The following is a 13,982-nucleotide window of genomic DNA, read 5'->3' as shown; positions in this document are numbered from 1 at the left end:
ACATGATAGGACACAAAACAAGCCTCAGCAAATTCAAGAACATTGAAATCATCCCAAGCATTTTCTCTGACCATAAGGGATTGAAACTGGAAACCAACCCCAAGGAAAAAGACCCCAAACACTCAAAATCATGGACATTGAATAGCATGCTATTAAACAACGAATGGGTTAAGAATGAAATTAGGGAAGAAATCGAAAAGTTTCTGGAAACAAATGAAAATGAACTCACAACAACCCAAAACTTATGGGGCATAGTGAAGGCAGTCTTGAGAGGGAAGTTCATACCAATACAGGCCTACCTAAAAAAAGATAGAAACATTTCAAACAAACAACCTAACCCTATGCCTACAAGAGCTTCAGGAACAACAACAAAGACAGCCCAGAGCAAGTAGAAGGAAGGAAATAACCAAGATGAGAGCAGAATTAAATGATGTAGAGACTAAAAGCACAATTCTAAGGATCAATGAGTCCAGGAGCTGATTTTTTGAAAAGATAAACAAAATAGACAAGCCTTTAAGCAGGCTCATTAAGAAAAAGGATAGGACCCAAATAAATACGATCAGAAATGAAAGAGGAGATATTATAACTGATACCACAGAAATACAAAGGATCATAAGAAATTACTATGAAGAACTATATGACAAGAAATTTGAAAACTTGGGTGAAATGGACAAATTTCTAGAAAAATGTAATCTTCCAAAACTTAATAAAGAAGAAGCAGAAAGCCTGAACAGACAAATAACAGCAGATGAAATTGAAGCAGTAATAAAAAATCTCCTGACACACAAAAGCCCTGGACCAGATGGTTTCACAGGATAATTGTACAAAGCATTTAAGGAAGAGCTAACCCCTATTCTTCACAGACTATTCCAAAAAAATTCAAAATGATGGAAGACTTCCAAACTCTTTTTATGAAGCCAGCATCATCCTAATTCCAAAGCCAGATAGAGATACAACAAAGAAAGAAAACTTCAGGCCAGTGTTGCTGATGAACATAGACACTGAAATCCTCAACAAAATATTGGCAAACTGCATCCAACAATACATTAAAAAGATCATACACCATGACCAAGCGGGATTCATCCCAGGGATGCAAGGATGGTTCAATATCCGCAAATCAGTAAATGTAATACATCACATAAACAAAAGCAAAGACAAAAATCACATGATCATATCAATAGATGTGGAAAAAGCATTTGATAAAGTACAGCACCCATTTATGATCCGAACACTCAGCAAAGTGGGAATAGAGGGAGCATTCCTCAATATAATAAAGGCTATATATGAGAGGCCTACAGCCAACATCATACACAATGGGCAAAAACTAAAATCTTTTCCACTAAGATCAGGAACAAGACAAGGTAGCCCACTTTCACCACTTCTATTCAATATAGTATTGGAAGTTTTAGCCACAGTGATCAGACAAGAAAAGGAAATAAAAGGCAACCAAATCGGAAAGGAGGAAACAAAACTGTCACTGTTTGCAGGTGACATGATATAGTATACATGGAAAATCCTATAGACTCTACCCAAAAACTGCTCAACCTAATAAATGAATTTGGCAAAACAGCGGGATACAAAGTCNCCCAAGCATTTTCTCTGACCATAAGGGATTGAAACTGGAAACCAACCCCAAGGAAAAAGACCCCAAACACTCAAAATCATGGACATTGAATAGCATGCTATTAAACAACGAATGGGTTAAGAATGAAATTAGGGAAGAAATCGAAAAGTTTCTGGAAACAAATGAAAATGAACTCTACCCAAAAACTGCTCAACCTAATAAATGAATTTGGCAAAACAGCGGGATACAAAGTCAATACTCAGAAATCAAAGGCATTTTTGGGTACCAACAATGAAACAGCAGAAGCAGAAATCAAGAAAAAAAAATCCCATTTGATATAGAAAAAAGAAAAATAAAATACCTAGGAATAAAACTAACCAGGGAGATAAAAGACCTTTATATTTTTAAGATGCAGGTCTCAAAAAGAGTTGCAGAAAACTACACAGCACTGAAGAAAGAAATCAAGGAAGACACAAACAAATGGAAACATATACTGTGTTCATGGATTGGAAGAATTAACATCATCAAAATGTCCATACTAGCCAAAGCAACTTACAGATTAAATGCAATACCTATTAAAGTAACAACGGCATATTTCACAGACATAGAGAAAACTCTTCAAAAATTTACATGGCATCATAAATGACCCCAAATAGCTGCTGCAATTTTGAGAAAGAAGAACAAAGTAGGAGGAATGACAATACCTGATCAAACTGTATTACAAGGCCACTGTAATCAAAACAGCCTGGTACTGGCATAAAAACAGGCATATAGACCAATGGAACAGAACAGAGAGCTGAGAAATAAACCCAAGTCTTTATGGTCAATTAATATTCAGCAAAGAGGGTAGCAACATAAAATGAAATAAAAATAGACTCTTCAACAAATGGTGTTGGGAGAACTGGACAGCTACATGCAAAAAAATGAAACTGGAGCACCAATTTACACCATACACTAAAATAAATTCAAGGTGGATAAAAGACTTAAATATAAGCTGTGACACTATTAAAGTCCTAGAGGAGAACATTGGCAAGAAAATCCCAGATATTTCACACAGCAACATTTTTACTGATATGTCCCCTAGAGCAAGGGACATAACAGAAAGAATAAACAAATGGGATCTTATCCAAATAAAAAGATTTTGCACGGTTAAAGAAAACAGTATTAAGATAAAAAGAGAACCAACTATATGGGAAAACATATTTGCCAATGATACCTCAGACAAGGGTTTAATCTCCAAAATATACAAAGAGCTTACACAACTCCACTCTAAGAAGACAAGCAACCCAATTAAAAAGTGGGTGAAGGACTTGAACAGACACTTCTCCAAGGAGGACATACAGAGGATCCAGAGACACATGAAAAGATGCTCAATATCACTAGCTATCAGAGAGATGCAGATTAAAGCCACAATGAGATACCACTTTACACTGCTCAGGATGGCCATCATAAACAAAGCAACAAATAAGTGTTGGAGAGGTTGTGGAGAAAAGGGGACCATGATTCATTGTTGGTGGGGTTGCAGACTGGTACAACCACTATGGAAAACAGTATGGAATTTTCTCAGAAAACTAAAAATGGACCTGCTTTTGACCTGGCAATTTCACTGCTGGGATTATATCCTAAGAACCCTGAAACACCAATCCAAAAGAACCTATGCACCCCAATGTTCATAGCAGCACAATTTACAACACAATAGCCAAGTGTTGGAAGCAACCTAGGTGCCTGTCAGTAAATGAATGGATCAAAAAACCATGGTACATATACACAATGGAATTCTATGCTGCAGAGAGAAAGAAGGAACTCCTACCTTTTCAACAACATGGATGGAACTGGAAAGCATTATGCTGAGTGAAATAAGCCAGGCAGTGAAAGACAAATACCATATGATCTCACCTTTAATAGGAACCTAAACAACAAAACAAACAAGCAAGCAAAATATAACCAAAGACACTGAAACAGAACAGGCTGACAGTGTCCAGAGGGGAGAGGGGAGGGAATTTCAGGGGGAAAGGGGAAGGATTTACAGGAAGTAGTATAAAAGACACATGGACAACAACTAAGGGGGGCAGAAATGGGAGAGAGGTGGGGAGCACTGAGGGGGTGGGCTGGGCTGGAAGTAAAAAACAGAAAATTGTACTTGAACAACAATTAAATAAATTATTTTTAAAAAATACCATACAAAACCCCCAAATGGTCTGAAACATTTTCATTTCCTTCTTAAGATTTTTTGATGCATTGTAATCATTACCCAATCTTTTACTATTAAATTTAAATGGCTAATTCAGACAACCAGTTCTGAGACCATTCTTCTACCACTGATTAAGACTGGCATGGCAAGTATCGGGGATAATATGTACTTAGCTTTCTGAACATTCTGGGCAACTTGGTGACTTTGCCAGCTCCAGCTGCCTTATTGTCTACTGCTTTGATGACACCCACTGCAACTGTCTGTCGCATGTCACAAACAGCAAAACAGTCCAGAGGAGGATGGTCAGAGAAGCTCTCAACACACACAGGCTTGTCAGGAACCGTATCAACGATGTTATTGTCACCAGATTTCAAACACTTTGGCCCATCTTCCAGCACTTTCCCAGAATGATGATCGCCCTTCTCCTTCAGCCCAGCAAATTTGCAAGCAATATGGGCTGTCTGACAAGCCAGCACAGGTGCATACCCAGCACTGATTTGGCCTGGATTGTTGAGGATAATCGCCTGAGCTGTGAAGCCAGCAACTTTCATTTGTGGGTCATTTTTGCTGTCATCAGCCACATTGCCACAATGAACATCTTTGACAGACAGGTTTTTGACACTGAAGCCCACATTGTCTCCAGGAAGGGCTTCACTCAAAGCTTCATGGTGATTTCAACAGATTTTACTTCAGCTGTAATGTTGACTGGAGCAAAGGTGACCACCATGCAGGGTTTAGAACACCTGTCTCCACTTGGCCAACAGGGACAGTACCAATGCCACCAATTTTGTAAATATGCTGGAGGGGCAGACTCAGGGGCTTGTCAGTTGGATGATATGGTGGCAGGATGCAATCCAGAGCTTCAAGCAGAGTGGTTCCAATGGCACTGCCACCTTTATGGGTGACTTTCCATCTCCTGAGCCAAGGCATGTTAGCACTTGGCTCCAGTTTGTTGTCACTATTACAACCAGAAATTGGCACAAATGCTGCTGTGTCAGGATTATGTCCAATTTTCTTAATGCAGGTACTGACTTCTTTAACAATTCCCTCGTATCTCTTCTGGCTGTAGTGCAACTCAATGGAATCCATTTTAACATGAGTAATCAGTTGTTTCACACTCAGTGTGTAAGGCAGAAGGGCATGGTAATGGGCCTGCCCATATTTGGAGATACCTTCTTCAAATTCACCAACACCAGCAGCAACAATGAGGACAGCACAGTAAGCCTGAGATGTGCCTTTAATCATATTTTTAATAAAGTCTCTGTGTCCTTGGGCATCAGTAATAGTCACATATTTGCTTGTCTCAAATTTCCATAGGGAGATATCAATGGTGTTACCACCCTGACATTCAGCTTTCAGTTTACCCAAGACCTAGGCATACTTGAAGGAGACTATCCACATCTTAGCATTCCCCCTTCTCAAATTTTTCAGTGTTTCCTTGGTCAGTCTCACCACATTTGTAGATCAGATTACTGGTAGTGGTAGTCTTGCTGGAGTCTACATGTCCGAAGACAGTGATGTCAATATGAGTCTTTACTTTTCCCATTTTGGCTCTGATTAGTGGTGGTTTTCATGACACCTGTGTTCTGGAGGCAAACCTATTGCAAAAAAAAAAAAAAGCCATAGCTTTCTAAGTTTTGAAATCAGGAAGCATGAGTCCTCCAGCTTTGTTTTGGCTACTCAGTTTCCTTGATGTTCCATATCAATTTTAGGATGGGTTTCTCTATTTCTCACAAAAATTAGGATTTTGATAGAGACTGCATTGAATCTGTAATTTGATTTGTGTAGTACTGACATCTTAACATACTGTCTTCCAGTCCATGAATGTGAAATGTGTTTCTATTTATTTATGTCTGCTTTAACTTCTTTCAGCAATATTTTGTAGTTTTCATTTATTATGAGGCACTTTTTGCATATTTTTAGATAAACATGTTTGCCAATTAAAATTGTGACAAAAATGAATGTATATGAATCTTTAATATAAACCATGAAATCAGTAATTAGCTTCCTAAGTAATTGGATGAACTTATAGTAACCAGAACACTAATGCCAGAAAGCAATAGATTTTTAGATTATTCTTTTTTTAAAATTTATCTTTTTTTAAAGATTTTATTTATTTATCCTTAGAGGGGAAGGGAAGGAGAGAAGGAGAGAAATATCAATGTATGGTTGCCTCTTGTGAGTCCCCTGCTGGGAACTGGCCTGCAACGCACGCATGTGCCCTGACTGGGAATCCAAACGCGATCTTGTGGTTCGCGGGCTCGCGCTCAATCCACTGAGCTACACCAGCCAGGGCCTAGATTTTTAGATTATTCTTAATAAATATTTATTGATTTGACTGTAAGCAAGAACACTGACTGTATTCAAAAGTCAGTGGTAAGCAAAAAAGAAGTCATGGAGCTTATAGTATTTACGGAGTGCTTCTGTGTGATGTGATGTGCATTACATATAACGTAGTATAGAATAACCTTGGTTCTCCTGATGCTTCATGTTGTAGAGGCTGGCTCGTGAGCCCCAGAACCTGGAACACTGGCTGGACTATGGTGCCTTCTGCCTGCTAATTGAGGACAATATCAAAGCACAGGAATGTTTTCGGAAAGCCCTTTCCCTCAACCAGAATCACATCCACAGGTATGTGTGAAGGGAGATGGGGAATGAGTGGGAGCAGATAAGCTTCTATATGAAGTGGTGTTGACTCCATGACTGTGATACTGAACCGTGCTGTTTCATGTTGGTGATATTTTCTCAGCTTGTTGCTGTGTGGTGTCCTGGCTGTCCTGTTGGAGAACTATGAGCAGGCAGAAATTTTCTTTGAGGATGCAACTTGCTTGGAACCAACCAATGTTATAGCCTGGACTTTACTTGGTATGATATTTTCCTGTGGTCTGAATGTGTTTTTATTTCATTATAAGATTCTCCTTTGTCTTTCTACCTTTTAATGGCTCTTCATGTAGTTCTTAAGCTTTAGTGAAAATGTGGAAAATGTAAGTGAAATATAATTCTTCAGTAGATGATGGTGGCAAATCACATTTATTTCAGCACCTTTCTTTCTTCAGGTATATACTATGAAATTCAAAACAACAGTATTCGAATGGAAATGGCATTTCATGAGGCCTTCAAACAGCAGCAGGCCCGAGTAACGAAGCAGAAGAGCACTGGTACTGAAGAGTATGTTGAAGAAGGAGGGAAAATGGAATCCAGTTTTGGCCCTTGGGGAATCGCTAGTGGTTCTTCTACAACAGCAATCAAAATGGAAGCCCCACCAGGTAGAACCAAGGAATGGAGATGATTAGTGGCTATTGGAAAAAATTACTGGCCTTATGAATAGAACTAGACACATAGTACATACTCAGTAAATATTTGTGAAATGAACAGGTGGAGTTTTGAGTTCTTCCAGGGATACCAGGGAAGAATCCTCCAATATATTTCCTCATGGACATGATTGAAAGTCTAAAGCTTTTAATGTTGCTATTCAGTTTTTTTTTTATCTTAGAGAATTTGCTATCTCTCTGCACCTCTAAAAGGAGTATCATTCTAGCAGATTAAATTTCTTTTTTCCTCCTCACTCTCTTTCCCAACATGTAAGGCCCCTCTCTTGTGATTCTTAAATTTACTTATGTATTTGTACACTCCCTTTTCCCCCCTATTCTTCATTGCCATTCTTTCTTTCTTCACTTTAGGAACTTGGTCATTCTACTCTGTGTTTTTATTCACGTGTTTCTTGCTTGTTGTTTTTTATGTTGTTGCATATTTTAATTTTGTATGCATATGCTTTCAATAGTTTGAGGTATAATTGATATTATATAAACTGCATATATTCAAATGTACAATTTGATAAGTTTTTTAAAAATATATTTTATTGATTATGCTATTACAGTTGTCCTATTCGCCCCCTTCATTCCCCTCCACCCTGTACATCCCCTCCCCCACCATTCCCCCCTTTCATTTATGTCCATGTATCACAAGTTCTTTAGATTCTACATTTCCCATACTATTCTTGCCCTGCCCCCTGTCTATTTTCTACCTACCGTCTATGCTACTTATTCTCTGTACCTTGTTTCCCCTTCTCCTCCTCCCACTCCCCTGTTGCTAACCCTCCATGTGGTCTCCATTTCCACGGTTCCACTCCTGATCTAACTGTCCTCTTAGATTGCTTTTGTCTTAGGTGTGGTTGTTAATAACTGTGAGTTTGCTGTCCTTTCAGTGTTCCTATTTTTTATCTTCTTTTTCTTAGATAAGTCCCTTTACCTTTTCATATAATAAGGGCTTGGTGATGATGAACTCCTTTAAGTTGACCTTATCTGAGAAGCACTTTATCTGCCCTTCCATTCTAAATGAAAGCTTTGCTGGATAGAGCAATCTTAAATGTAAGTCTTTGGATTTCATGACTTGGAAAACTTCTTTCCAGCCCCTTCTTGCCTGTAAGGTCTCTTTTGAGAAATCAGCTGACAGTCTTATGGGTACTCCTTTGTAGGTGACTGTCCCCTTATCTCTTGCTGCTTCTAGGATTCTCTCCTTCATTTTAATCTTGGCTAGTGTAATTATGAGGTGCCTTGGTGTATTATTCCTCCTTGGGTCCAACTTCTTTTTTTTAAATTTTATATATATATTTTTTATTTTTGTAAATTTTCTTTTTTTTAAATATTTTATTTATTCATCTTTAGAGGGGAAGGGATGGAGAGAGGAAGGAAACATCAATGTATGGTTGCTTCTCGTGCATCCCCTGCAGGGAACTGGCTCCTGCCGGAAACTGGCCTGCAACCCAAGCATGTGCCCTGACTGGGAATCGAACCGAAATTGTCTGGTTCACAGGCCCGCGCTCAATCCACTGAGCTACACCAGCCAGGGCTGGGTCCAACTTCTTTGGGACTCTCTGAGCTTCCTGGATTTCCTGGAAGTCTATTTCCTTTGCCAGAATGGGGAAGTTCTCCTTTATTATTTGTTCCAAAAAGTTTTCCACTTGTGGCTGTTTCTTTCCCCCTTCTGGTACCCCTATAATCTGGATGTTGGAACATTTAAAGATGTCCTGGAAGTTCCTAAGCCTCTTCTCATTTTTTTGAATTCTTGTAACTTCACTTTTTTCTGTTTAGTCATTTTTTCCTTCTTTCTGGTCCACTCCCTTAATTTGAGTCCCAGTTTCCTTTCTATCACTATTGGTTTCCTGTGCATTTCCCTTCATTTCAATCAGTTTAGCCTTCATTTGTTTCTCTAATTTGTGACTAAAATCAACCAGTTCTGTGAGCATCCTGATCACCAGCATTTTGAACTGTGCATATGAAAGTTTGGCTATCTCTTGGTCGCTTAGAATTATTGGCTCTGGGACTTTGAGCTGTTCTTGAGCCATGTTTTGGTCTGTTTGCACGTGTTAGGTATGAGGGGCAGAGCCTTAGGTCTTCACGAGGGTGGGGTGACCCAGTTGCTGGGTTGTGACACTATATGTGGGGGCGGGGTCAGAGAGGGGCAATGGCATTCGTTCTGCTCTCTCTCAGATTTCTGCCCCCTCTGATGCTTCCCACAAGCAAATTGGGCCCTTCTGGTGCTGGTTCCCTGGTGTGTGTGGGCTTGTGTACCCTCCAGGACCCTGTGGGTCTCTCCAGTGAACTCTCCCAGCACCTTGACCCTGAAAGTCTTTCCCATTGGTACTTTCAATCCCTAATTCCTGTCATTTTGGCCCTAGCCTGAGTGGTCTGTCTCACCGTTCGCTCCTTCATTTGGTTTATCTGCGCTCAAATGTGTAACTGTGGTCAGCCAGCCACCCTGCACCTTCCCTGGGTCCACCTGTTGCCACCCCATGCCTGGGTTCTGCCAACCACCGCCCTTGGGTCGGTCCGGCTGATCTTTCCTGCTTAACCCTGCTCCATCGCTGACTCTGTCCCTCTTACTGATCTGGCTAAATGGTTCGTTGTTGTCAGACTTCCATACAGTTCAATTTTCTGTGTTTTGGCTGCGTTTTTGTTACTAAAACTTTGTTGTCTTTAAACTTGGTTGTGCGAGGAGGCACTGTTTCCACCTATGCCTTCATCTTGGCTGGAAGTCAATTTTGATAATTTTTTTAAAGATTTTATTTATTTATTTATCTTTAGAGGGGAAGGAGAGAGGGAGAGAAACATCAATGTATGGTTGCCTTTTGTGCGTCCCCTGCTGGGAGTTAGCCTGCAGGGAACCCACCTGCAACCCAGGCATGTGCTCTGACTGGGAATCGAACCAAGATCCTCTGGTTCTCAGGCCCACGCTCAATCCACTGAGCTACACCAGCCAGGGCTGTTTTTTAAAAAATATATTTTATTGATTATACCATTACAGTTGTTCTATTCCCCCCCTTATTCCCCTCCACCCTGCACCCCCCACCATTCCCCCCCTTTAGTTTATGACCACGTGTCTCAAGTTCTTTAGATTCTATATTTCCCCTACTATTCTTGCCCTCCCCCCTATCTATTTTCTACCTACTGTCTATGCTATTTTCTGTACCTTCTCCCCCCTTCTCCTCCTCCCACTCCCCTGTTGCTAACCCTCCATGTGTTCTTCATTTCTATGGTTCCACTCCTGATCTAGCTGTCCTCTTGGTTTGCTTTTGTTTTAGGTGTGGTTGTTAATAACTGTGAGTTTGCTGTCCTTTCACTGTTCATATTTTTCATCTTCTTTTTCTTATATAAGTCCCTTTAGCATTTCATATAATAAGGGCTTGGTGATGATGAACTCCTTGAACTTGACCTTATCTGAGAAGCACTTTATCTGTCCTTCCATTCTAAATGAAAGTTTTGCTGGATAAAGCAATCTTGGCTGTAGGTCTTTGGATTTCATGACTTGGAATACTTCTTTCCAGCCCCTTCTTGCCTGTAAGGTCTCTTTTGAGAAATCCGCTGACAGTCTGATGGGTACTCCTTTGTAGGTGACTGTCCCCTTATCTCTTGCTGCTTCTAGGATTCTCTCCTTCATTTTAGTCTTGGCTAATGTAATTATGATGTGCCTTGGTGTGTTCCTTCTTGGGTCCAACTTCTTTGGGACTCTCTGAGCTTCCTGGATTTCCTGGAAGTCTATTTCCTTTGCCAGACTGGGGAAGTTCTCCTTTATTATTTGTTCAAATAAGTTTTCCACTCGTGGCTGTTTCCTTCCCCCTTCTGGTACCCCTATAATCCGGATGTTGGAACGTTTAAAGATGTCCTGGAGGTTCCTAAGCCTCTCCTCATTTTTTTGAATTCTCATTTCTTTGTTCCTTTCTGGTTGGATTTTTTGTTCTTCCTTCTGGTCCCTTCCATTGATTTGAGTCCCAGTTTCCTTTCCATCGCTATTGCTTTCCTGGACATCTCCCTTCATTTCAATTAGTTTAGCCTTCATATGTTCCTCTAATTTGTGACTATAATCTACCAGTTCTGTGAGCATCCTGATAAACAGTGTCTTGAATTGTGCTTCTTAGAGGCTGACAGTTTCTTGGTCACTGAGAGTTATTGGCTCTGGGACTTTGAGTTCTTCTTGCACCATCTTTTGGGCTGTTTGTGGCTGTTTGTGCCTGTTACGTAGCAGGATCTGATCCCTAGGTGTTCATCAGGGCAGGGCAACTCAGTTGCTGGGTTGTGACATTGTAGGTGGGGGCGGGGTCAAAGAGGAACAATGGCGTCTGCCGCCTCCCGCTGCTGCAGCCACAGGTGCTACAGCTGCCACTGTCACTGGGCCCATGCGTTTCATCCCACTGTACGAGAGTGTGGCACCGCCGGCAGCCCCCCCCACCCGGGGCCTGCGTGGTCCGTCTCACTGTGCACGAATGTGCGACCGTGGTCAGGCTGCCCCACACCCTGACTGAGTCTGGGTCACTTGCACGACTAGGTCGGGGGATCTGTCCTGCTCGACCCTGCTCCGCTGCTGACTCCGCCCCTCTTACCAACCCTGTTGAATGGTTCATCGTTGTCGGACTTCCATATAATTCAATTTTCTGGTCTTTGGCTGTGTCTTTGTTCTCCAAACCTTTGTTGTATTCAAACTTGGTTGTGGGAGAAGGCACAGTGTTTCCACCTATGCCTCCATCTTGGTGGAAGTCCTCGGCATCCAGATTTATTTTTCTCCCTATAAGGATCTAGTTTTGTCAAAATCATTAAGTAAACAATAATATTTTTCCCTTAGATTTAAGGTCCATATGTCTTTGAGCTCTGTATTCTGTCCTTTTGTCTGATCTTAAAACAATATCACACTCTTTACTGCTGTTTTGTTATGGTATGCCTTAATATCAGTTTACTTATATCAGTTTCTTTAATTTACTTGCTTTTTTATACTGGACCTAGCTATTCATGGACCTTTATTCACCAATATGGATTTTACAGTGAGTTTATATAAAAATCCAGTTGAAATTTTTATTTGAACTACATTGTATTTATAGGTTAATTTAGGGGTAATTAACATCTATATATTATTTAAACTCTTCCATCCAAGTATGTTAAGATCTTTCCATTTACTTGTATCATCTTCTATGTACTTTACTAAAGTTTTGGCATTCTCCCCAATGAGGCCCTCCTTAAGTAATTTATAGATATTTTATAAATTCTACTGCTATTATAATAGGATCTTATTTAACATTTATTCTTTAGCTGGTTATTGCTGGTATTTTTTAGTGTATGCTATTGATTTTATGCATTTTTTATTTTACTGTATACTATTGTTTTTATTTTTTAATTATATCTTATTGGTTATGCTATTAGAGTTATCCCAATTTTTCCTCTTTTGCCCCCCTCCAACCAACCCCCTCACTCCTTCAGGTATCCCCACACAATTGTCCATGTCCATGGGTCATGCATACATTTGTTCTTTGTGTTCTTTGGCTACTCTGTTTTCTATGATGTACTTTATAACCTTATGACTATTATTTAACTACCAATTTCTATTATTTAATCCTTTCACATTTTTTACCTGATTTACCAAGCCTCCTCCCACCTGGCAAACCATCAAAATATTCTCTGTATTTGTGATTCTGTTTCTGTTCTGCTTATTTGTATATTTTATTTTTATTTTTAAAATTTGAAAAACATTTTATTTGTTTTTAGAGAGAGTGGAAGGAAGGGAGATAGGGAGAGACACATCAGTGTGTGGTTGTCTCTTGTGTACCGCCTGGAGGGGACCTGGCCTACAACCCAGGCATGTGCCCTGACTAGGAACTAAACTGGCAACCCTTTGGTTTGTAGGCTGTCACTCAGTCCACTGAGCCACACCAGCCAGGGCTATTATGTTTTTAGACTCAATTGGGATAGATATGTATTTATTGCCATTTTAGTGTTCATATTTTTTATCTTTTTCTTAAAGAGAACCCTTTAACATTTAATATAATAATAGTTTGGTGATGATGAACTCCTTTTAGCTTTTTTTTTGTCTAGGAAGTTCTTTATCTGCTCTTTGATTCTAAATGATAGCTTTGTTGTCATAGAGTAATCTTTGTTGTAGGATAGAGTAATATTAGTTATAGGTCCTTGCTTTCCATGACTTTGAATATTTCTTGCCAACCCCTTTTAGCCTGCAAAGTTTCTTTTGAGAAATTATCTGACAGTCTTATGGGAACTCCATTACAGGTAAATGATCAATTTTGTCTTGTTGCTTTTAAGATTCAGTCTTTATCATTAACCTTTGGCATTCTAATTATGATGTGTCTTGGCATGGGAGTCTTTGGGTTCATCTTGTTTGGTACTCTTTCTGCTTCCTGAACTTGTATGTCAATTTTCTTCAAGTTAGAGAAGTTTTCTGTCATTATTTTTTCAAAGAGGTTTTTAATTTCTTGCTGTCTCTCTTTTTCTTCTGGCACCCCTATGATGTGAATGTTGGTATGCTTGAAGTTGTCCCAGAGGCTCCTTACACTATCCTCATTTATTATTCTTTTTTCCTCTTGCTGTTCTGATTGGGTGTTTTTTGCTTTCTTATATTCCAAATTGCTGATTTGATTCTTGGCTTCATCCATTCTACTGTTTATTCCTGTAAATTGTTCATTTTAGTTAGTATATCCTTAATTTCTGATTGGTTCTTTTTTATGGTTTCCATGTCATTTTTTATGCTATTGAATTTCTCACTGAGTTCATCTGCTTTTCCGCTAAGTTCATTTAGTATCCTTATAACCAGTGTTTTGAACTCTATGTCTCTCAGGCTTGGTAGAGTAGACTAATGTAGTTGGTGACCTGTATGGTCCAGTGGCACAGCCTCCCCTATCACCCAAGCTGAGTTCTCGAGGTGCACCCACTGTATGGTCTGTGGACACTA

General features: G+C 39.8%; 1 protein-coding gene across 5 annotated transcripts in view; it reads left to right on the top strand.

Moving 5' to 3' along the window:
* Positions 1-13,982, top strand: part of CFAP70 (cilia and flagella associated protein 70) — a 135,301-nt gene that overhangs the window by 68,661 nt on the left and 52,658 nt on the right. For all 5 annotated transcript variants that reach the window (XM_037055873.1, XM_037055872.1, XM_037055871.1 and 2 more), the window contains 3 exons: positions 6,253-6,386; positions 6,505-6,620; positions 6,812-7,021. In XM_037055873.1, coding sequence (XP_036911768.1) covers positions 6,253-6,386; positions 6,505-6,620; positions 6,812-7,021 — 460 coding nt within the window. The remainder of the gene's footprint in view (positions 1-6,252; positions 6,387-6,504; positions 6,621-6,811; positions 7,022-13,982) is intronic.

This window comes from Sturnira hondurensis, unplaced genomic scaffold (genome assembly GCF_014824575.4).
Source record: "Sturnira hondurensis isolate 20B ecotype Veracruz unplaced genomic scaffold, ASM1482457v3 Scaffold0008761, whole genome shotgun sequence".
In the NCBI taxonomy this organism is placed as follows: Eukaryota; Metazoa; Chordata; class Mammalia; order Chiroptera; family Phyllostomidae; genus Sturnira; species Sturnira hondurensis.
This window is presented reverse-complemented; position numbering and strand designations above follow the sequence as displayed.